Source organism: Ranitomeya imitator, chromosome 2 (genome assembly GCF_032444005.1).
Source record: "Ranitomeya imitator isolate aRanImi1 chromosome 2, aRanImi1.pri, whole genome shotgun sequence".
Lineage (NCBI taxonomy): Eukaryota > Metazoa > Chordata > Amphibia > Anura > Dendrobatidae > Ranitomeya > Ranitomeya imitator.
The window spans coordinates 650,436,533-650,462,653 of record NC_091283.1 but is presented as its reverse complement, the minus strand read 5'-3'; the positions used below and the strand labels follow the sequence as shown (position 1 = coordinate 650,462,653).

General features: G+C 40.2%; 1 protein-coding gene across 8 annotated transcripts in view; it reads left to right on the top strand.

The window, feature by feature from the left end:
• The window catches only part of LOC138667080 (zinc finger protein 684-like), an 84,369-nt gene extending 62,600 nt beyond the window's left edge, over positions 1-21,769 (top strand). For 7 of the 8 annotated variants that reach the window (XM_069755364.1, XM_069755362.1, XM_069755361.1 and 4 more), the window contains 6 exons: positions 824-982; positions 12,463-12,586; positions 14,100-14,230; positions 14,334-14,525; positions 14,609-14,732; positions 16,927-21,769. In XM_069755364.1, coding sequence (XP_069611465.1) covers positions 824-982; positions 12,463-12,586; positions 14,100-14,230; positions 14,334-14,525; positions 14,609-14,732; positions 16,927-17,771 — 1,575 coding nt within the window. In that variant the 3' untranslated portion in view covers positions 17,772-21,769. The remainder of the gene's footprint in view (positions 1-823; positions 983-12,462; positions 12,587-14,099; positions 14,231-14,333; positions 14,526-14,608; positions 14,733-16,926) is intronic. The other variant, XM_069755367.1, reaches the window with a different exon arrangement.
• Positions 21,770-26,121: the final 4,352 nt, after the last annotated feature.

Here is a 26,121-nt window from a genome sequence, read left to right as displayed (position 1 = left end):
CCTTCGGGAAAGCAGCCCATATGTGAAGTTATCAAAGTGGGAGTCCCTAAGTTTATGGCTGTAGCATAAAACAGAAACGTCCATTTTTGTCCATCATTCAGAGCTGGAGAGACAGCTAACAACACCATGCTGGGGTACTGAATCAATTCGATAGGAACTCTCCTCCCCTTTATCGATACGTCATCCCTGTGACTGATATTTAGTATGTTACGTAGTGTTATCTCTTTTATTTCATAACTGTACATACTTGTATTTTGTCTCTTTGTAACATCTTTTGTAAACACTGCCAATTTTTTTATAGAGTAAACTTGTAAATTTGCTAGCTTAGTTCTTCTTGCTCTATGATCGATCTGACACGTACTCCGTGCAAATTCCCGCTACCTGGGGTTGGTTTCTGACCCGATATAGGCCTGGTAACAGACCAGATTATATCTAACGAGGAATTTGTAGCAGCATAGCGTTCTGGTGTTATTGGGGGATCCTGGTAGTGACGGATCGAAGGTTTGTATTTGTACCCTGGGACTTAGGAGATTTATACCATCCTCACTGCAGAGTGCCCCGATAACCAGCGCGTGACTGAGCAACCTCTCCGGCCACTGCTTATCCTAGGTGCAGTTCTCTGACTGACCTGAGGGTTAGGAGGGCAGCAGAGAGCTGCAAGTGCCTGACTGGAACGGAAAAGTGAAAAGTTTTCGTGACAGTCTGAAAGTTGATTGATTCAGAATTATTTTACCTTGTGTGATTCTTTTTTTTTTTTTTTAATAAAATCTTTTCCTTAAAAGGAGACATTGTTAATAAGCTGATTGTCTGTCTGCATGCATAGGATTACATAGTAGTGAATAAGGTATCTGAGGATGAAGAATGGGACACGACCCACATCCCCATCGTGGAACCTTCACCTCAACTACTAGTAACCGAGAGAAGTAAGGAGCAGAAGGTTCTGGAAATCACCAACATGATCATTAATCTGCTGAATGGAGAGGTGAGTGAGCTAGAGTCTAGCACAGTAAGGGTATGTTCACACGTTCAGGATTTCCATCCTTTTTTTTTCAGGACAGTTTTTTTTAAAAACTGCAGCTCTTGGCAGAAAACGCAGGTCCTTTTTTGGTCCTTTTTTGATGCGTTTTTTGATGCGTTTTTTTATCCTTTTTTTATGCAGTTTTCTATGCAGAGACTGTGTGTTTCCTAGGAAGCTTTTTAGGGCTAAAATGGCTGAAAATACCCTAACCCTACCCCTAACCCTACCCCTAACCCTAACCCTAACCCTACCCCTATTCTAACCTTAGTGAAAAAAAAAAAAAAAAATTCTTAATTTTTTTATTGTCCCTACCAATGGGGGTGACAAAGTGGGGGGGGTGTCATTTACTATTTTTTTATTTTGATCACTGAGATAGGTTATATCTCAGTGATCAAAATGCACTTTGGAGCGAATCTGCCGGCCGGCAGATTCGGCGGGCGCACTGCGCATGCGCCTGCCATTTTGCAAGATGGCGGCGCCCAGGGAGAAGACGGCCGGACGGACACCGGGACGCCGGGTAAGTATAAGGGGGGGAGATTAGGGCACGGGGGGGGGGCATCGGAGCACTGGGGGGGGCATCGGAGCACGGGGGGCGGGATCGGAGCACGGGGGGGCAGCCACACTCCGCCCACGCACTTCCGCCCGCTCCCCCGCACTTCCTGCTGCAGCGGTTCTGCACATCAAATCGCAGTAAAACCCGCAGATATATTTTTGATCTGCGGGTTTTACTGCGATTTTGACCTCACAATGGAGGTCTATGGGTGCAGAACCGCTGCGGTTCAGGAAAAAGAAGTGACATGCTCCTTCTTTTTTGCCGCAGCTATTCTGCGCGGCTTTTTAAACGAAATTACGGATCATGTGCACAGCAGTGACTGTTTTCCATAGGGTTACATTGTTATGTACCCTGCATGGAAAACAGCTGCGGAACCGCAGCGGCAAAACCGCTGCGGTTCCGCAGTAAAAAACGCACTGTGTGAACATGGCCTAATACAATGTCTGGATGATGATGATGATGGTAACATTGTGTAGCATTGCAGTAAATGAAGTCTTGTCTGTGAATTCAAATCAAAATTTCTCTGTCCACCCTCTGTAATTCTTTCACTGTCAGTCCATGCTGCTCATAGCAAGTACGCCAGCTACTGAGGCATACTGTCAGCCTATGTTACACGTATGTTTTCAACAGGGGTTTCCATGATATGGTGCGATATGTAGCTTCACAGACCACCATTTTTTACCACTTACAGACAAGATCAGATCTGGATAATTACAAGGAGCATGCAATTAGAGTGAGCATTATTATCCTTCCAAGCTGGACATAAGAATGGTACACAGACACAGCCTTGAGCTGGCCATACATGAGATACTGTTGGATGAATGATCTTTTGGCAGGCCACTGTCTCTCCGCACTTCACCCATACACATAATTACTTTGTCTGGCTGACAGTTCTTGTCTTTTCAATGGGTAGAGAGGAGAAAGCCTGTGCAAAACACCTGGCAGCGGCTTATCTACCCTGAAAATAAAGGGATTGGCCGTTGAAAATCAATTTATGATCCTTCTTACATCATCTATCGGCATAGTTGGGAGGCCCTCATAGACAATAGATGTTCAGCCAACTCCACTAGTCCGACATTCATCTTTACTGACTCCGTTTGCTTACGACTAATTGGCGTATGTCAATAGTATCATCTCTGCGGTCCAATGCTGGCAGCTCAGTACAAAAGTTTAAATAAGAACACAAGTCCTGAAAATCTCATCCTATGTACTTGTCTTACCTGATACTGAGATGCTTGCACTTACCTATCATTCCCAAAATAAATTAACCCCTTCACCCCAAAGCCTGTTTTCACCTAAGTGACAGGGCCAATTTTTACAATTCTGACCACTGTCACTTTATGAGGTCATAACTCTGAAACGCTTCAACGGATCCTGGTGATTCTGACACTGTTTTCTCGTGACATATTGTACTTCATGATAGTGGTAAAACTTCTTCGATATGACTTGCATTTATTTGTGAAAAAAACAAAAATTTGTCGGAAATTATGAAAATTTAGCAATTTTCAAACTCTTAGTTTTTATGCCCTTAAATTAGAGAGTTATATCACATAATATAGTTAATAAACAACATTTCCCACATGTCTGCTTTACATCAGCACAATTTTGGAAACATAATTTTTTTTTGTTAGGACGTTATGAGGGTTAAAAGTTGACCTGCGATTTCTCATTTTTGCAACAAAATTTGCAAAACCATTTTTTTACGGACCACCTCACACTTGAAGTGACTTTGAGGGGTCTATATGACAGAAAATGCCCAAAAGTGACACCATTCTAAAAACTGCACCCCTCAAGGTACTCAAAACCACATTCAAAAAGTTTATTAACCCTTCAGGTGCTTCACAGGAATTTTTTGAATGTTTAAAAAAATTGAACATTTAACTTTTTTTCACAAAATTTTTACTTCAGGTCCAATTTGTTTCATTTTACCAAGGATAACATGAGAAATTGGACCACAAAAGTCGTTGTACAATTTGTCCTGAGTACGCCGATACCCCATATGTGGGGGTAAACCACTGTTTGGGCACATGGCAGAGCTCGGAAGGGAAGGAGCGCCATTTGACTTTTCAATGCAAGATTTGCTGGAATTGAGATCGGAGCCCATGTCACGATTGGAGAGCCCCTGATGTGCCTAAACAGTGGAAACCCCCACAAGTGACACCATTTTGGAAAGTAGACCCCCTAAGGAACTAATCTAGATGTGTGGTGAGCACTTTGAACCTCCAAGTGCTTCACAGAAGTTTATAATGTAGAGCCGTAAAAAAAATTTTTTTATTAATTTTCACTAAAAATGATCTTTTTGCCCCAAATTTTTTATTTTCCCAAGGGTAAAAGGATAAATTGGACCCCAAAAGTTGTTGTGCAATTTGTCCTGAGTACGTCGATACTTCATATATGGGGATAAACCACTGTTTGAGCGCATGGCAGAGCTCGGAAGGGAAGGAGTGCCATTTGACTTTTCAATGCAAAATTGGCTGGAATTGAGATCGGACGCCATGTCGCATTTGGAGAGCCCCTGACATGCCTTAACAGTGGAAACCCCCCACAAGTGACCCCATTTTGGAAAGAAGACCCCCTAAGGAACTTATCTAGATGTGTGGTGAGCACTTTTAACCCCCAATTGTTTCACTAAAGTTTAGAATGTAGCATTGTGAAAATTAAAAAATCATTTTTTCTTTCCACAAAATGATGTTTTAGCCCGCAATTTTTTTTTTCCCAAGGGTAACAGGAGAAATTGGACCACAAATGTTATTGTCCAATTTGTCCTGAGTACGCTGATACCCCACATGTGGGGGGGAACCACCGTTTGAGTGCATGGCAGAGCTCGGAAGGGAAGGAGCACCGTTTGAAATGCAGACTTAGATGGAATGGACTGCAGGTGTCATGTTGCATTTGCAGAGCCCCTGATGTACCTAAACAGTAGAAACCCACCACAAGTGACCCCATATTGGAAACTAGACCCCCCAAGGAACTTAACTAGATGTGTTGTGAGAGCTTTGAACCAACAAGTGTTTCACTACAGTTTATAACGCAGAGCCGTGAAAATAAAAAATATTTTTTTTTCCACGAAAATGATATTTTATCCCCTATGTTTTTATTTTCCCAAGGGTAACAGGACAAATTGGACCCCAAAAGTTGTTGTCCAACTTGTCCTGAGAACGCTGATACCCCATATGTTGGGGGGAACCACTGTTTGGGCACACAGGAGAACTCTGAAGAGAAGGAGCCCTGTTTTACTTTTTCAAAGCAGAATTGGCTGGAATTGAGATCGGACGCCATGTCGCGTTTGGAGAGCCCCTGATGTGCCTAAACAGTGGAAACCCCCAATTATAACTGAAACCCTAACCCCAACCCTAACCCTAGCCCTAACCCTAGCCCTAACCCTAGCCCTAACCCTAGCTCTAGCCCTAACCCTAGCACTAATGGGAAAATGGAAATAAATACATTTTTTTTACATTTTATTATTTTTCCCTAACTAAGGGGGTGATGAAGGGGGGTTTGATTTACTTTTATATATATTTTTTTGGCAGATTTTTATGATTGGCAGCTGTCACACACTAAAAGACGCTTTTTATTGCAAAAAATAGTTTTTGCATCACCACATTTTGAGAGCTATAATTTATCCATATTTTGGCCCACAGAGTCATATGAGGTCTTGTTTTTTGCGGGACGAGTTGACGTTTTTATTGGTAACATTTTCGGGCAGATGACATTTTTTGATCGCTTTTTATTCCAATTTTTGGGAGGCGGAATGAACAAAAACCAGCAATTCCTGAATTTCTTTTAGGGGGGGCGTTTAAACCGTTCCACGTGTGGTAAAATGGATAAAGCAGTTTTATTCTTCGGGTCAGTACGATTACAGCGATACCTCATTTATGTAATTTTTTTTATGTTTTGGCGCTTTTACACAATAAAAACTATTTTATATAAAAAAAATAATTGTTTTTGCATCGCATTATTCTGAGAGCTATAACTTTTTTATTTTTCTGCTGATGATGCTGTATGGCGGCTTTTTTTTTGCGGGACAAGATGACGTTTTCAGTGGTACCATGGTTATTTATATCTGTCGTTTTGATCGCGTGTTATTCCACTTTTTGTTCGCCTGTATGATAATAAAGCGTTGTTTTTTGCCTTGTTTTTTTTTTTTTTTTTTTGCGGTGTTCACTGAAGGGGTTAACTAGTGGGATAGTTTTATAGAGCGGGTCGTTACGGACGCGGCGATACCAAATATGTGTACATTTATTGTTTTTTTTTTTTTTTTTACATAAATAAATGGATTTATTGGGAAATGTTTTTTTTTTTAATTTGGGGATTTTTTTTTTATTTTTTTTTTACACATTCTATTTATTTATTTTTTTTACTTTCTAACATTGTCCCAGGGTGGGACATCTCTGTATTAGATCAGATCGTTGATCTGACACTGTGCATAGCACACTGTCAGATCAACGATCTGACAGGCAGCTTAGCTGGCTTCCAGCGCCTGCTCTCAGCAGGCGCCGGCTAGACAGGTCACTTCATGACCCGGAAGGAGTCCAGCGGCCATCTTGGATCCGGGGACTCCTTCCGGGTCACCGGAGCAACGCGATCTTATTGCGTTGCTCCGGTGGGAGAGCGCAGGGAGCCCCCGTCCCTGCGTGATCCCCCTCTATGCCGCTGTCACTACTGACAGCGGCATCAGAGGGGTTAAATGCCCGCGATCGGCGATAGCGCCGATCGTGGGCATTGCTGCGGGGTGTCAGCTGTCGTATACAGCTGACACCCGCACCCGATCACCGCGGCGCTCAGCGCGAGACCGCGGTGATCGGTGCGCCGTACTAGTACTGCTGCTGGCACTAATGCAGTGTCGGCAGCGCAGTACTAGTACGGCGCATGTCGCGAAGGGGTTAAAGGGACACTGTCACCTGAATTTGGAGGGAACAATCTTCAGCCATGGAGGCGGGGTTTTTGGGTTTTTGATTCACCCTTTCCTTACCCGCTGGCTGCAATATTGGATTGAAGTTTATTCTCTGTCCTCCATAGTACACGCCTGCGCTGTGCAAGATTGCCTTGTGCAGGCATGTACTACGGAGGACAGAGAATGAACTTCAATCCAATATTGCAGCCAGCATGCAGCCAGCGGGTAAGGAAAGGGTGAATCAAAAACCCCGCCTCCATGGCTGAAGATTGTTCCCTCCAAATTCAGGTGACAGTGTCCCTTTAAGTCTTCTGCATAACAATGTCACTAATTATAAATTGGAGCCTATACAGGAATCGAAGGGGTTTTCCCACGGACCAAAGTTGATTTTTAATCAATAGAGCTTGGAATAATAATAATTTCCACAATTGGATGTGTTTAGTTTAATCAGATTTTATTGGTTATACATAACAAAACATAACATAACAACCAAATTTTAATTTGAGCTTCGCAGGGCCTCATTGCATACAATAACCAGATAATTATAATCCCGCTCTTGTATATCCAAGTTGATCACAGATGTATTTAAGATAATTTATACACTATACTCTTTTCTCTGTATTATGTTAGAGATATATCAAGTAGAAAAAAAAGACAAACACACGAGAAACATACCATAACATTGGTGAATATCGTTACCTAGGAAGGATATATATATATTCTATTAGATAAAAGTAGGAAGAGGGAGGAGAAGATCATACAAAGGATAAGACAAACAAAGGGAGGACAGGGTGGAGAGGAGTAGGGGTGGTGGAAATTTCAAGTCCATATTTTCCCTATTCGGAAGGATAAATAGTGGGGATCAAACAAGTGTCTAGGAGGGGTGACCAAATCAATTATTTCCCAGTATTGTGAAGTCTTTTCTCTTCAGGAAAATAAGGAAAAGAATCCGGGTGAGTTCCTAAAGAGAATCCAGGGGTTGCCACAACCGAACAAACCTTATGTTGTTTCCTGTGCTTTCTGCTGATAGATCTTCCATATGACAAATATACCAGATTTCGTCCTGCCATTATGACACAGATGGAGTGACTGATGTCTGCCAGTGTCTGGGTATTATTGTACGTGCTGCCGCCAAGCAGAATCTCAAAAGACTACGTTTCTGTGTACCTATAGGGCCTGGGAGCATAGATAAGAGGGCAATCTGGGGGGAGGGAGGGATTCTTTCCCCTGAGATCTAACAATATGCGTTTAATACCCCATCCCAAAAAGGTCTGATTTGGTCACCTAGAGTAATATTTTTGTGGGAAAAAGTTAAATGTTAACCTGGAGGGTTAATAAACTTTTTTAAACTTTTTTAAATGTTTAAAAAAGTTAAATGTCCTTTTTTTTAAAAAAAAAAAAACATTCCAAAAACTCCTGTGAAGCACCTGAAGGGTTAATAAACTTCTTAAATGTGGTTTTGAGCACCTTGAGGGGTGCAGTTTTTAGAATGGTGTCACTTTTGGATATTTTCTGTCATATAGACCCCTCAAAGTCACTTCAAATGTGATGTGGGGTCCCTAAAAAAATGGTTTTGTTAATTTTATGGAAAAATGAGAAATTGCTGGTCAACTTTTAACTTCGTTAAAAAAAACCTTCTGTTTCAAATATTGTGCTGATGTAAAGTAGACATGTGGGAAATATTATTTATTAACTATTTTTGGTGTCATCACTCTCTAGTTTAACCTTCACGCCGCAGGCCTTTTTCATTTTTGTTTTTCGCTCCCCATTTTCCCAGAACCATAACTTTATTTTTCCATGTATGGCCATGTGAGGGCTTGTTTTTTTGGGGACTAGTTGTAGTTTTGAACAACACCATTGGTTTTACCATATTGTGTACTTGAAAAGGGGAAAAAATTCCAAATGCGGTGAAATTGGAAAAAAAGTGCAATTCCACAACTGTTTTTTAGATTTTTTTTTACCATGTTCACCAAATGCTAAAACTGACTGCCATTATGATTCTCCAGGTCATTACGAGTTTTCAGATACCAAATATGTATAGGTTGTTTTTTATTTAAAGGGACACTGTCACCTGAATTTGGAGGGAACAATCTTCAGCCATGGAGGCGGGGTTTTTGGGTGTTTGATTCACCCTTTCCTTACCCGCTGGCTGCATGCTGGCTGCAATATTTGATTGAAGTTCATTCTCTGTCCTCCATAGTACACGCCTGCGCTGTGCAAGATTGCCTTGTGCAGGCATGTACTACGTAGGACAGAGAATGAACTTCAATCCAATATTGCAGCCAGCATGCAGCCAGCATGCAAGGAAAGGGTGAATCAAACACCCGAAAACCCCGCCTCCATGGCTGAAGATTGCTCCCTCCAAATTCAGGTGACAGTGTCCCTTTAAATGGTGAGAAAAAAATCCAAAGTTTGTTAAAAAACAAAAAATTGCGTTATTTTCCAAGACCCGTTTTGACTCCATTTCTCGTCATCTGAGTCTGGGTGAGGACTTATTTTTTGCGTGCTGAGCTGGCATTTTAATTATACCATTTTGGTGTGGATACAATATTTTGCTCACCCATTATCGCATTTTAATGCAATGTTGCGGTGACAAAAAAAACCCGTAAATCTAAGGGTTTTACTTTTTTTTTCGCTACAACGTTTACCGATCGGATTAATTCTTTTTATAGCTTGATAGATCGGGCAATTCTGAATGCGGCAATACCAAATACGTGTTTTGGTTTTTTTATTTAATTTTATTTTGAATTGGGGTAATTTGAACTTTTATATATTTTTTTATATTTTTAGAAACATTTGTTTTTTACTTTTTGCATGCTTCACTAGTCTCCATGGGAGAGTAGAAGCTGCAGTTGTCTGATCGCCTCTGCTACACAAAAGCGATGAGCAAAAATGCTTCCGGCCCAGTCACATTAAATGCCGCTGTCCGAGATTAACAGCGGCATTTAATGGGTTAATAGCAGAGGGTGGATCGTGATTCCACCTGCGGCTGTTAGGGGCACATGTCAGCTGTTTAAAACAGCTGACATGTGCCGTGATAGATGTGGGCTCATCGCCGGAGCCCACATCAAAGGGAGGGACACAACATGCGCAGTACATGTATGGTGCATGTTGTGAAGGGGTTAACCCTAGAACGAATACCCATAGAAATCTACACATTCACGCACCTGGGGCCTTTTAGGCCTGTTTACAATTATCATGGAATAACTCAAATAAAAATACTTTTCAAAGTTTATTGCAAAGTAAGGATGCATTCCCACTAGTGCAGGGGTCCTCCAGGACGGGATTCCGTAATGGATCTGACCTCCTGGTGACCCCAGCTAAGGCTGGCGGACGCATACCTGAGGCCCCGCAGGCCTGCCAGGTTACTTGTTTTCTATTTTCTGTAAAATTACTTTAGTTAGAATTTTGAAACTCTAGATATTCCTCAGGTATATAGTTGTTAGTAATTTCCAGTTGTTCACATATTTTTATGTTATTGGCATTTCGGTATAAAAACCTTTTTTGGGACTACCTCATATTCACGCACCTGGGGCCTTTTAGGCCTGTGTGCAAATAACACGGAATAACTCAAATAAAAATACTTTTCAAAATTTATTTTACAATTGCAAGGTAAGGATGCATTCCAACTAGCGCTGGGGTCTGCCAGGAGGGGATCCGTAATGGATCTGACCTCCTGGTGACCCCAGCTAAGGCTGGCGGAATCCCACCATTCCGGCAGCCTTAGCTTGAGTTACCAGGAGGTCAGATCCATTATGGATCCCCTTCTGGCGAACCCCAGTGCTACTGGGAACACAGCCTAAGATGTGTATATTTCAAAACATAATTATGTGCATAAAACAACAAAAAAGTAAGTAAACGGGCACGCCAAATATAGGCATTCTATATGCAATTTTGTTATGAAAACATTTTTTGGTTGTAGCAAACTTGGTGCGGGAATATTTATTTGTAACTTTACAGATTCCCCCGACAATTCTCGCATATTATTTTTTCGGCTGAATGTTCCTTGCATACATTTTGTCCGCAACTAGAACAGAAACGCTCCGATTTTCTTTCCTTCTTTGCTGGACAAATATAGCAGCGCTTTCTTTTTTTTTTCTCTTTGCTCTGGATGTTCCAGAAAGCGTATTCCACATCGGATCATTGCCTCCGTAATTTGCCTTGATAAGCATAGCATGCTGCTTCTCTCCATCATAGTAGGCATCAAAACTTCATAACAAAGTTCTGTCAAAAATAGACGTCTCTTGTCTTTCCTGTTGGCATGGAATTCTGGATTAGTTTGACAATAAACAATGTAGCTATTGAGGGCTGACACATCAAGGATATTGGAAAAAAGGGCAACAGGCCAACGTTTAGTCTGCCTTTTGCACGAATACTCTCCAAACATTTCGTCCATCTTGTCGACACCTCCTTTTGTCTTATTATAATGCAGTATGATTTCAGGTTTTTTTTTCCTGTCATCGGTGTCAATACTTCCATCATGATGCATTGTACTCAGTAATATCACAGATTTTTCTTTCTTGGCTTTATAAGACACCATTGTTGCATTGTGCTTCATGATTGGAGGAATTTCGCGGTGGTTTGGCCTCATAGTACCAACAAGTGTAAGTTGCTTTTGAAGCAAAAAGTTGGCCATTTCAAAATTGGTAAAGTAATTATACATTGTAATATTTTTTCCTGAATTGAAAATTGGTAGAGCAAGTGTTTTTACTATGTTGGAACATAGGTTTTTCTGGACTGGAGCTTCTTTGCCACAGTAAATCAGACCATTCATCCCATAATAGCTTGCTGGATCGCACATCCAGAAAATTTTTATGCCATACTTAGCTGGCATAAAATGTTGTCATGCATAATCCACACTCTTCCCAGCAAGAGCAGAGTCATAAAAGTTCTTCCCAAGCAACAATACAGACAAAAAGACTGAGTATCACATTTAAACCTAGTACAGGCCTAAAAGGCCCCAGGTGCGTGAATATGGGGTAGTCCCAAAAAAGGTTGTTATACCGAAATGTCTGTAACATAAAAATATATGAATAACTGGAAATTACTAACAACTATATACCTGAGGATTACCTAGATTTTCAAAATTCTGACTAAAGTACTTTTATAGAAAATAGAAAACAAGTAACCTGGCAGGCCTGTGAGGCCCCATGTATGCGTTCTAGGGTTTTAAGGGCATAAAAATTAAAAGTTTGAGAGATATGAAATTTTCACCAAATTTCCGATATTTTCATAAACAAACGCAAGCCATATCGAACTAATTGTACCACTATCATAAAATATAACATGTCACGAAAAAACTATCACCGAATCACTGGCATTCGTTAAAACATTCCGGCGTTATTACCTTATGAAGTGACACTGGTCAGAATTGAAAAATTTGGCCTGGTAAACCGGCTCTGGCGCAAAAGGGTTAACGGACTTTGCCTGCCCAAGGATACATACTCTTATGTGATGTGATTTTGCTTGATATGCTCAATTTTCCATCCCGTATTATACTACATGTGATAATACCCATGATTTCACCTGATTTGTATTTGTTTATGCTAGTTTTGACAGTTTGACATCCTTTTTGTTCTTTTGGCATAGTGCATGTTTGAGAAAGGTTTGATTGACCGAATGTCACATTTATATGCACAGCACTGCATTGTCTGTCAACAATAAATTCAAGGTTTTCTTTGATTTTGGAGCTATTTTTCCTCTGCCATGTCCACAATCTAAGAAACAACATTAGACCCCAGGTCTATCTAGTGCCTAACAAGCCCCCCAAGTATAATAACTCCACCTATAACACTTATGGTCACCCTATGGGTGTCTGTTCTGCTAAACTAAGTCTGCACCAATGTAAAGAGTTGCTGTAAAAATTATACAACCCACATTGCAAATTAGGTTTATTAGTGTAATTTTGTGTGAATTTAAAGAAATCACTAGCTAAATTAGGTATGTTTTCTTTGTCCATTGATTCTGTATCTTGTGAATTTGTATCGTATATATCAGGTTCCTATTAGATGTCAGGATGTTGCTGTCTATTTCTCCATGGAGGAGTGTGAGTATTTAGAAGAACACAAGGATCAGTTCAAAGGAGTCATGATGGAGAATAACGCGTCACGTACGTCTCCAGGTGAGCAGAGTCTTTTACTGATTACCAAGACGAGTTCAGGAGGTCAGCATGAAATGTCCATCACAAATCTGAGATAAAGTTACCACTGTCTTTATAATAAATTACTAATTCTGGAGTAGTGAACTTGTATGGAGGAAAAATAATATTTTTAGATTTCCTGTAGTTCTGCTTACGTAGCTAATTCTATGTCTAGAATAAAAAACAGGAAAAGGAAGAGCGGGCATAAGAAAAGCCCAAATAAGTGAGTATAATATGCCCATAATGTCAAATATTTTATAGAAAAAAATGTACATAAGCATATAAAAAGGTCCCAAGTAAAGGCAACATAAATAAAGCAAGGTGCTACAAACATTTGCATGTATACATACTGTGAGGGGTTGACACCCTTAGCTGCTTCTTCAGGTAGACACAGGAACATTTGGATAGTGAAACACCTGCTGGTTTATTGAAGTCAGCATACACCAAGGCAGGGTCCACGAAAACAAAAGCAGAGCCTTCCTGGCTTAACGGAAAAACAAAACAATCAAAGTGCAACAGTGTCCTTGCTCTGCAGGTTCAACCTGCAGACACCTAGCATTGTCATCCAGTCCTCCTGGAGCCACATGGGAGTGTTCCCTCTCCCAATACACACACAGACTGTCTCTCATATCCAGGTATTTAACCAGGACCATGTTATGATCACATGATCGGCTCTGCAAGAGGGGATACGGTGAGCACCTTCCCACCCACTCTATGGGTGCTCACATAAAACCAGGTCATTGTAACTTTAAGATTAATCCTCTCAGTACTAAGCATGCTAGAGGCGAAAATAATCTGGTTCTACATCTCTGACTGTAGTATACGCAGTGACACATATCTCCCTTCATACACTGTGCCAGTGACCCTGTCACATAACTGAAGTGGGGCCCCTGAAAAAGACTGGCAAAACGCGCGTTGGGGCAGCAGGGACACACGCATACCAGCGATAATACTTGTAATAATTTTAATGATGTTTACATGGGCAACAAGGCAATTCACATGGGATAAGTGACTTGGTACATTTTTCTTAATAACCTTCATTCTGCCCTATAACATTTGTTATTACAACCTTTATATCCAGCTGGATTTATTTCATTGTCTACCCATTACATTTTTGGGCACCTTGCTTTGATTTTTATTTATGTTGCTTCTACTTGGAATCTTTTATATGTTATGTATATGTTTTTCAATAAAACATATTATTTTATGGGCATAATATACTCTCCTACTTGGACTTTTCTTATGCCCCTTCCTTTTTGTGTTGTTTATACTATTATGTTTATACTACTACTATTAATATTATTAGAGTTTTGTATACTATTTTTGGCATTTTAAACTACTACTAATATTAGAGTTTTGTTTGCTATTATTAGAGTTTATATTAGAATTTTGCCCTAGTCACTGTTTGTGTATGAGTTGAGGGCTTAATTCTGTTTCATTTAACGTCACCTAGTAGACTTCAATTGACATGACCTGAATGTATTTGTTCTTGCAGTACAGAATTTCTCAACATTGATGTCTCCTCTTAGCCATCTTTACCAGACCATGTTATTAGCCAAGTCTCGAAATAATACCAAGAGTATATTAAATCTCTGCTTGGAAATGATCTACCTGCTGACTGGAGAGGTGAGGAACTCTGGAGGTTATATAGTGTTTTATCTATATTGATCACATAGTGATTTGACTGGAGAAGAAAGGGATTCTGGGAATATATTTTTCTCTTACACAGGATTATGCAGTAATGCAGAGGACATCTGGCGAGTGTGTCACCTCGATCAGTCGACCCCATGTACCCGAGGGATCGAATAAAACCCATAGTGCTATCACAGAGCCTAGTCTTCATTTACTGGCAGATGACATTATCAGTAAGCAAAGTATCTTAGACCTCACCAACATGATCATTCATCTGCTGACTGGAGAGGTGAGCGTTGCAGGGAATACTGGGGCGTTACATAGTGACACCAAGAAGAAGTGTGGATAGTAATGCATTATTATGTGTGTCAGCTGCCGTTTAGGTGTCAGGATGTCACGGTCTATTTCTCCATGGAGGAGTGCGAGTATTTAGAAGAACACAAGGATGTCTACAAGGATGTTGTGATGGAGAATCCTCAGCTCTTCATGTCCCTGAGTAAGAGAAGATCGCTTGTAAAGCATAGGGCAGTTTTTTTTGCTTAAGCAGATTTTCTATAATTATTTTAACTTCTTAATTAGCTTTCAAGGTAAATGCTCCAGGGAGCTGTTGAAGGCCTCTTTTGTCCAAGGACATGACATAAAACACATGCAATAGTAGCCACAGAGCTATAAGTCATGAGCACACTGCTGGACCAGTTATTCACAATGCCATTATGTTTTTTAGAAAAGCGTGGTCAGCTTTAATAAAGGTTTATGGTTTGGCCAGCATAAATCACCTGTCCAATTTCCTTTCAAGCAAAAATTGCAGAAAAATTACAATATTTTGCATCTTTGTAACTAATTTTTAACCCCTTTCCTCCACATGACATACTACTTCGTCATGGAGCAGGTGAACGGACGGGGGGGTCAGGAGATGAGATGCTGACTATTTTTTATGACCGGCACCTGCCGCTAACAGTGACCTGAGCTTGCTCTGATCTCTAGTATTCAACCACTTAAATGTCACTGTCAGTGTGTTAACAGCTACAGTTAAATGGTGTAACCCCGATGGCGTGCCCATTTATCCTGCAAAAAAAATAATAAATCTTTATACGGACACGTCAGTGAAAAAATAGAAAGTACGTGGCTGTTGAAAAGTGAGTATTGGCTGGTCATTAAGGCTGCCGTCACACTAGCAGTATTTGGTCAGTATTCTACATCAGTATTTGTAGCCAAAACCAGGAGTGGGTGATAAATACAGAAGTGGTGCATATGTTTCTATTATACTTTTCCTCTAATTGTTCCACTCCTGGTTTTGGCTACAAATACTGATGTAAAATACTGACCAAACACTGCTAGTGTGACGGCAGCCTAAGTGGTTAGCCACATGAGGGTCTGTTACATATATGCTTTGTATGCATAGCCTGTGTGAATAGTGTTACAGGGTGGTATTCCGTATATTCATTACTATCAATAATCAATATCTGGCTAATACCTCACCTGTTTCGTACCCTGGTTCCTATGCTGTATAATATATGAACCACATATTATAGGAATCACATTTTCCCACAAACATGTTATTTTAGCCCCATTTTTTTAATTTTCACAAAAATAGCAGGAGAAAATGGACCCCAAAATTTGTTGTGCAATTTATCCTAAGTACAACGATACCCCAAATGTGGTTTTAAACTACTTTTAACCCCTTAACCCCCGAGGCTTTTTTACGTTTTTTTGTTTTTCGGTCTGCTCCTTCCCAGGTTGGCACAGGGAACACAGGGGGACATATAGCCATGTGGCACAGAGATCACAGGGGGGCACACAGCTGGGGCCACAGAGATCACGGGGGCACAAAGATCACATGGGGGCACATAGCTGGGAGGCACAGATCACAGGGGGGCATATAGTTCGGGGGCACAGAGATTATATTAGGGCACATAGCTGGGGGGCACAGAGATCACAGGTGGGGCACATAGCTGAGGGGCAAAGATCACCAGCAGAAAGTCACAGAAATCACCAGCAGACAGGCACTGAGCTGCTGGCATAGAGATCGCTCTGGACTCTCTGGCAGCAGCTCCTCTTCCAGGACAGGAGGATGAGAGAGCATTGGGCGCGCTAACCCCACCCTAGCGTTAACCCCGCCGACCCAGTTGTTAACCCTGCCCACTCAGGCTTTAACCCGCCCACCCCAATGATGTCATCATTCATGTGCAGTTAGTGTTCTACAATGAACGCTGCGTGCTTTGGGGGTTAAAGGGCCAGCAGGATAGGGTTGCCGTCCGAGCATTGCAGACTCCGGGGACCTGCCCTCGGGCCAGATGAAAAGTCACCCACCCCTGCTCTAAATAAACAGATTGACAGATTACAAGATTGTAGACACGTGTCATGCTAATTATAGGACACACCTTAGTTTCACATGATCAAATTATTTTCAATCATTTCTAGGGATACCATCATTTTTGTTCGAGACATTTTGACTAGTTTATTTTTATTTTTTGTTTGACCACAATTCAAAGCAATGTGTGATGTTCATTAGTTGATATTCAGGAAATTTAAATTGAAAATTACTTTTCTCAGTTTCAAGTTATTTCAGTGATCATTGTGGGCTTTTTTCTACTTTAACCGAAGGATACCAACAATTATGTCCATGTGTATACAGTATACTATGTACATCATGTTATGAGATCAAAACTAAAATCTGCTTTTATTTTCAGCAGATGACAGCACCAAACTCTCAGCAATATATCCTTTATTCCCAGAATATAAAGCACAGCTTAAAGATATCTTTCACCCTTCTTCCATGAAACACTTCTTTACTCCAAATGATCCACCAGTCCTTTTCAGAAGAGATGTATTATCTGATCCAACTAACGAAGAACTGCCATGTGATAAATCACAGACTGTTAAACAAACTACAGGCACTAGAAAAGATAAAATATTTACGTGTTCTGAATGTGGAAGACCTTATAAAAATATATTCAACCTTTCCATGCACATGAGAATGCACAGAAATGAGAGACCATTTTCGTGTTCTGAATGTACGAAATGTTTTACCAAAAAATCAATTCTTGTTGAACATCAAAGAGTTCACACAGGGGAGAAACCATTTGCATGTTCTGAATGTGGGAAATGTTTTACCAAGAAATCCGCTGTTGTCGAACATCAACTCACTCATACAGGAGATAAGTCATTTTTATGTTCAGAATGCGGAAGAGGTTTCTACAAAAAATCGCATCTTGATCGACATCAGAAGACACACACAGGAGTGAGGCCATTTGCATGTTCAGAATGTGGGAAATGTTTTACCAAGAAATCAATTCTTGTTGAACATCAGAGAACCCACACAGGAGAGAAGCCATTTTCATGTTCGGAATGTGGGAAAAGTTTTGTGGTCAAACGTCATTGTGAGAGACATCAAATAACTCACACAGGAGATAAGCCTTTTTTATGTTCAGAATGTGGGAGACGTTTTGCAAGAAAGTCACATCTTGAGAGACATCTGGCAACTCACACAGTGGAAAATCTTGTTCATGTTCAGATTGTCAAAAATGTTTTATAATAAACCATTGTTTTTTAGATATATGCATTATATATAGAAAAATAATCTCATGAGTTAAAACCTTTTTTGTTCAGATTGTAGGCGAAATCAAATTTTGATACACATCTGTTAACTTCTACAGAGGCGAATGCCTTTCTTTTTTTTTTAAAACATCATTTTTATTGGTTGTTTTTTTTTTTTTAAACAAATAAGTACAATACATATTGCAAATGTTGCTTTAAATTATTACATAGAAATAAAACAAACATTAATCTTTGTAACACAAATAGTATTACATATCCCCTAATGTCCACATCTAACCAGCTTCAATGATTGGAATCCGACAATCAAATCCAGAACATACACCAACTGATGCATTTATCATGTGACAAATTTTAATTTATCCAAACTACCACTTAAATCTTCTAACAAATACCAATCTGAATTAACAAAGGACCTCATTATCTCTTGAATTTCCCCTGTCGACAATAGGGATTCTATGAACACTCTCCATTTTTTAAAAAATCTTTTCGTCATCTTATCTTTATCCCTTTCTGCTTCTCTTTTTTCTAAATATAGGACAGCCATTAGTCCTGCTTTAATCTCTTTTATCCCTGGGAGTGTACTAGCCAACCAATATTGCAAAATTAAACGTTTTGTCACCAAAGCAATAGTATGGAACAGATCATGTAACTGACCCCCTCTTGTTTTGCCTGTCGTATAATGAAACAGCCAGCACATCGGGCTAGAATCCACCCAGATCCCACACATCTGTAGATACATATCTTGAACCATTGTCCATAACTCTTGTGTCTTGGGACACGACCACATGCCATGCTCCATATCTGTTCTTGATGCGCCACATTTGGGGCAACTCATCTGCCTATCAGGGTTCTGTGGAGTTGGCGGTATATTAAAGCCACATATTATTTTATGCATTATTCTAAATTGGCTATCCCTCCATTGCTCATTTATGATATGTTCCCTTACCAATTTCCATCCATGTAGTATTTTATGCTCAAGTTCTTCATCTTTCATGTATTTTTCCCATTTGCAAAACACTTTGTCTGTCCCTGATGGTCGTAATACATCTCTCAACAACCCATATATCGAGGAGATCGATATTTCCTTAATGTCTTTAGTGACTAAGTCTCTCCACACATCTGAATCAACCTCCTTGCTTACATCTTGTAAGAAATCTAGTACATAATGCTTCAGTTGACTATATAGCATCAAATGGAATCCCGGTAGCTCATATTTGTCTAATACCTCAGATCCCGTCAACCAGCGACCTTCCTGTAAATGTAGTAAATCTTCTAGTGTCTGTACTCCTTTTCTAGACCATTCTATGAATAATTTATTTTCCCTTCCCAATTTAAAGGCTGGAAATGACCAAGGATTCAGGTGCTTTGACACTCTCCATGACATTTTCAGTTTTTTCCTTACTGCTTTCCATGTAGCAATAGTGTCTTTACAAATAACCGAGTGTTTAATATTTGGTGGTAAGTATGACAGTGGCGTGTGAAGCAATGCTGTCAAATCCCATGAGCCACAAAATTCCGTTTCTAGTGTATAATCTGTATAGCGTCCTGTCTTTTTAATCCAATCAACTACATTCCTCATTAAGCACGAGAGATTATACCCTCTAATATTCGGCAACCCTACTCCTCCTCCCTCTTTTGGACGCATTAGTGTTCTCATAACAAGTCTCGCTCTTCTCCCCCTCCAAATAAATTTAGAAAAAGCCCTATTCAATTTGAGAACATCTACGTGTCGGATTAGCATTGGAATAGTCTGCATTGGATATAATAATCTCGCAAAGCTTGTCATCTTAATTAGATGACAGCGGCCTAGTAGTGAGAGGGGTAGATTTCCCCATCTTTCCAATTCTTTCTCTATTTTGTCTATAATAGGCTTATAATTAAGATCATACATCTGTTTCGGCGAACTTCCCAAATGTATTCCCAAATATTTTATAGATGTTGTCGCTTTCGGGATGCCCATTATATTATTTCCCTGACCACGTTTCACATTATTTCTCATGAACAGAATTTCACATTTAGTCTTGTTTAATCGAAAGCCCGAGAATTCTCCAAATTTTTCAATCTCTAATAGTAACCTAGGAAGATCTTCTTCTGGATTTCTCATAAACAAAATTATGTCATCTGCAAACAAAGCAGTTTTGACCACCTCCTTTCCCACCTTTATCCCTTTGTAAGAGCTATGATCAGTTAGGTACCTTGACAAGGGTTCGATTGCTAGATTAAACAACAAAGGGGATAAAGGGCATCCCTGCCTTGTTCCCTTCTTCAGCTCAAAGGCATCGGAAAGAAACCCCGTTGTATATACCTTTGCCTTGGGGTTATGGTACAATACCTCCAGAAATTGCCTAAATGGGCCTACTAGGTTTATTTTGTCTAGTACTTGACCCAGCCATGGCCACCTCACATTATCGAATGCTTTTTCTGCATCTAATGTGACCATTGCTGGATCCTCCCCCTTTTCCAATTGTTTGTTCCTAACCATGTCTAACAACAACATGGCTTTTCTTATATTAGCAACGGCTGACCTTCCCTTTACAAAGCCTGTTTGATGTTTCGATATTAATCTTGGCAGTATTTTAGCCAACCTATCTGCCATAATTTTTGAGAGGAGTTTGACATCTTGATTTATCAGTGATATCGGTCTATAACCCGAGGGGTCCTCTAAGTCTTTCCCTCCCTTTGGGAGAAGTTTTATGTAAGCCGTATTCATGACTTCTGACATAGTTTCTCCTTGTAAAATACGATTATATAATTCTTTAAGTGTGGGAGTTATTTGCTCACTCATTGCTTTATAGAAAGAACCATTAAATCCATCGGGTCCAGGTGCCTTATTGGCTCCCATCCCCTTTATTGCCATACTAATTTCTTCTTCCGTGATGCACCCATTCAATTCTTGTAGTTCCTCATCTGTCAATCCGGGAATTTTAATTTTATCCAGCCATACATCCCCTGCTACGTCCTGTCGTCCCTCCTCTTTGTACAACTTAGTGTAAAATTTGCCCAATTCCTTATTTATATCTTTGGGGTCCATCAGGCGTTGCCCTCTTGAGTCTCTAATTGCCATTATAGATGCATAAGCGTATCTTCCCCTAGCTAAATTAGCCAATATTTTCCCTGCTTTATCCCCATATCTATTCAACTCTATTTCAAAGTTATTTTTATATAATTGTTCCCTTTTTTCCGCCCACTCTTCAAAATTTTTTTTGGCTCGTATCCAATTATTTTTATCCTCATCTAACAGTGAGTTTTTATACGTTATATATGTGGTCCTAACTTCACTGCTTGCCATTAAGAACTGGTCTTTTATGCGCTTCTTTAACCTCTGTGTGTGAGCTATAATGTTTCCCCTTAGCACCGCCTTTGCAGTTTCCCAATATAATCTAGAATTTGATTTATGTTCTCCGTTATGAGATGCAAATTCCGTCCACCATTCCCTCATCCGTTTCACAAAATCATGATCTTTTGTCATGGTCTCTGGGAATCGCCATAAATAGTCTGTCCCTTTCCGATGTGTGTCAGCCAAATCTAGAGTAACAGGGCTATGATCTGAGATCACCATGTCCTCAATATTAGTATCTAGCATTTTATGTAATATCTTGTCTGAAATAAAGAACATGTCTAATCTTGACCATGTCTTGTGTGCGTGAGAGTAATGTGTGTACTCCCGATCCATAGGATGTGTTGTTCTCCACGCGTCTTTCAGCTGCCAATTCGTTATCATGTCTTCTAAATAGCCTTTTTTCCCTGTAAGTCTACTTCCACCACCTAAACTCAGTCTCATTAAACTCCCCTGTCTGTCTTCCTCCTCCCTAAGCACTTCGTTACAGTCTCCTCCTATAATTATGCTGTCACCATTATCAGTCAGCACTTTATTCTGTAGGGACATAAAGAATTTCTTTTGGTTTGCGTTAGGAGCATATATGTTATATAAACTAATACTGTCATTGTGTATCTGGAGTTTCAAATGAATCAACCTGCCCTCCTGATCCGTTTCTACAGATGTTATTTTATGCGCCAGCGCTTTATGTATAAGTATTAAGACCCCCGCTTTCCTGTCTAATGAACTAGAGCCATAGACTTCACCCACCCATAACTTCTTCATCCTAAAAAAATATTTTTTATCCAGATGTGTCTCCTGAAGCAAGGCTATATCTACTTTTAATCTTTTCAGGTGACGGAGTATCATCAGCCTTTTGTTCGGTGAACGCAGCCCTTTTATATTCCAAGTTATTAACCTAACCATTTTTGACTACAAAGCATTTTCTTCTGCGAGATCTAGTGTAGTTTTTCCCGTTCGGATATGATCTGTCAAACAATGTCATCACAGCTGGTAATAAGCTTATTAGTGTAATAGTAGTGGACTCATGAACATTTACTTCCCTCCCTCCCCTTCTTTCTCTCCCTCCCCCCCCTCCCCCTCCCCACACATTAACCTCTTCATTGACTTCTCTTTTTTCCGCCATTAACTAAACCAAACCAAACCAATCAGTCTCCCGTCCGCCTACTTTTTAAAATTTAATAATAGCATCTAATGTTATATATATTTAATACCTGAGCCCTGAACTATTTGCACCCCTGAAACTTCAAAAACATAAAGCGCCTTATATTTTTCCTAAATTCTCATAGAAATTTTGACATTTTCAATATCTATAGCAGTAACAGTTTCCTTCCACCTCTCCCATGTTGAAACTAGAGGGATATGAGGCTCGCCCCCCCCCCCCCCCCCTCAAAAATCTCCTCATTCAAGATTAACATTTACGGGGTAAATCTCCCCTAAAAGGGGTCTTAGTATGAAGCATAACAATATATTCAATTTGAACATTATGCATCCCCCCGATGTGTGAATCAAAACTGTTCATCAATGTCCAAATTTCACATAAGTCCCTCTTTTGCGAAAATCACTCAGTACCAGTAAAACCGGAAGTCGCAGATTCTCTACCAGCTGCCACGTGATGAGATCATCACCCCAGATTCTCCATTCGGTCTTGTTGTACCTGTAAAAAGTGAGAGAAAGAGAAAAAAAAAAGAAAAAAAATAGGGGGAGGTTTTCAGAGATACTCCCCACCACCATCTTCATATTCATATTGCCGTGTGGGAGATTCCAGCTTTAGCTGAACACTTTTGCTGATCATAAAAGCTGTCTCTCAAAAGCTGTCTCTCAATTGTTGATTATTCGAATGCCTTTCATGTTGGAATTATAGAAAATATTTTGTTCAGAATCAGATATTGAATTTATTATTAAGTTGTTGGAATAGATTTTACTTTAATCCTCCGCTGCAAAGCCCATGTGATGCGTGCATGGCTAAACTACATTTTATTCAATATTATCTAGTTATCACAATTGTGTGTAGTTCAAAATTGTGCAAATCATTAAGGTTCTCACCCCATAGTTTTCTTTACTGAGTACTGTTAGGTGATGTTCACACACACTGTTTGTTTTTGCAGCATGTTCTGCTCTGTGCAGGAAACCCACTTAGTAAAGATGGAGTAAACACACGAACAAAATACTTATGAGATAGGATGTGAGTGGTTATCACCTCATGAAGAGGATGATTGCTTAGTAAAATAATAATAATTTTATTTCTATAGCGCCAACATGTTCCTCAGCACCTTACATTTTAAATGGGACTTGTACAGACAATAAAAGACATTACAGCATAACAATAATCACATACACAACAGATACCAAGTGGAATGAGGGCCCTGCTCGCAAGCTTACAATCTATGGGGAAATAGGGGAGACACAAAAGGTGGATGGTAACAATTGCTTGTAATGTACGGACCAACCAAAATGTAAGAAATCGGATGTTCATGTGAAGCTGCATGAACAGTTTACCAGCCAGAATATGTAAAAGTACACACAGAGGGCTATTAAATGCATAACGTGTGTGAGAACATGATACAAGGAAACGGCTTATGGTGAAAACTTTGAATGGCCCACACAGGGATAGTTAAATAAATGTGTTGAGGCAGTAGTCCAGTCTGAAGAAATGCGTTTTTAGGACACACTTAAAACTGTAGGTATTGGGGATTAATAGAATTATCCTGGGTAGTGCATTCCAAAGAATTGGCGCAGCACGTGAGAAGTCTTGGAGACAGGAATGGGAGGTTCTGAGTATTGAGGATGTTAATCTTAGGTCATTAGCAGAGCGTAGGGCACAGGTAGGGTGGTAGACTGAGACAAGGGAGGAGATGTAGGGTGGTGCTGAACTGTGGAGTGTTTTATGGGTGAGAGTAATAAGTTTATATTTAATTCTGGAGTGAATGGGTAACCAGTGCTATGACTGGCACAATGTAGAGGCATCGGTGTAATGGTTGGTGAGGAATATGATCCTGGCTGCAGCATTCAAGACAGATTGGAGAGGGAAGAGTTTGGTAAGAGGGAGACAGATTAATAGAGAGTCACAATAGTCCAGACGAAAATTAATAAGAGCAACAGTAAGAGCTTTTGCAGAGCCGAAAGTATGAAAAGGTTGAATTCTATAAATGTTTTTGAGGTGCAGATAACAATAGTGAGCCAGTGATCAGATGTGGGGGGTGAATGAAAGCCCTGAATCAATTATGACCCCAAGACAGCGGGCATGTTGCTTGGGAGTAATTGTAGAACCACATACGGAAATGGCAATTTTTGGCACAGGTAGGTTACTGGATCAAAGAAGCACAAGGAGTTCAGTTTTTGACAGATTCAGTTTCAAATAGAGGGAGGACATGATGTTGGAGAAAGCGCTATGACAATCACTGGTGGTTTGTAATAATGTAGGGGTGATGTCAAGAATAGAAGTGTATAATTGGGCATCATCAGCATAGAGATGGTACTGGAAACCAAATCTACTGCTTGATTGTCCAATAGGGGCAGTATACAAGGAAAAGAGGAGGGGGGGGGCCTAGGACTGATCCTTGAGGAACCCCAACAGTAAGGGGAAGATGAGAGGAGGAGGAGCCAGCAAAAGATACAGTGAAGGAGCGGTCAGAGAGGTAGGAGGAAAACGGAGAGAACAGTGTCCTTGAGGCCGATGGAGCTGAGCATAGTGAGCTGATGATCTGTTGAATGCTGTAGAGAGATCCAGGAGAATTAGTGACCATTAGATTTAGCTGTTGGTAGATCATTAGAAACTTTAGTGAGGGCAGTTTCAGTAGAGTGTAAAGAGCAGAAACTGGATTGAAGAGGGTCAAGAAGAGTTATCTGAGAGATAGGGGATTAGACAGGAGTGGACCAAGCGTTCCAGGAGGTTAGAGATGAAGGGAAGATTAGAGATGGGGTTTTTTAACCCCTTTCCAACATCGGGCGTACATTTACGCCGATGTCGGACTCCTTCCCTTTGATGTGGGCTCCGGCGGTGGTCGGCGCTCATAGCAAGTGAGCAATTCTACTACATACATGATCTGATCATCGCTTGCATGTAGCAGAGCCTATCCGGTTATGACAGCCTCTAGTCTCCCATGGAGACTATTGAAGCATGCAAATGTAAAAAAAAAAGTTTTTACAAATATATAAAAAAAAATATATATAAAAGTTCACCCCCCTTTCGCCCCATTTAAAATAAAACAATAAAAAAATCAAACACACACATATTTGGTATCACCGCGTTCAGAATCGCCCAATCTATCAATAAAAAAAGGATTAACCTGATGGTTAAAAAGCGTAGCGAGAAAAAAAAAAGTAAAAACGCCAGAATTAAGTTTCTTTGGACGCCGCGATATTCCATTAAAATGGAGCCGAAAACTGAATTCCATATTCTGCATGTGGCCTTTACATATGGGTAACAATACGTTGTGATCATGGTATTTTATCTCTTTTTATACACCCTAAAATCTTGTTTGCTTTTGCGGCTGCTCAGCTTACTTGTGACCAGAATACCCAAGTCCTTCTCATGTTCTGTAGTCCCAAGTATGCTCCTATTTAATGTATATTCAGCAATAGGATTACTCCGTCCTAAGTGCATTACTTAGCTACATCAAACCTTATTTGTAGTGATGAATGAGTATACTTGTTGCTCGGGTTTAACCCCCACCCCACCCCCGAGCACGCTCGGGTGACCTCCGAGTATTTATGACTGCTCGGAGATTTAATTTTAATCACGGCAGCAGAATGATATACAGCTATTAGCCAACTTGATTACATGTGGGGTTTCCCTAGCAACCAGGCAACCCCCACATGTACTTAGCCTGGCTAATAGCTGTTAATCATTTAGGTGCCGCGATGAAAACTAAATCTCCGTGCAGTCATAACTAGTCAGAGGTCACCCGAGATACGAGTACTCTCGCTCATCATTACTTATTTGCCAAGTGTTTGCCCATTCAGACATCTTATCCAGGTCGTTTTGCAA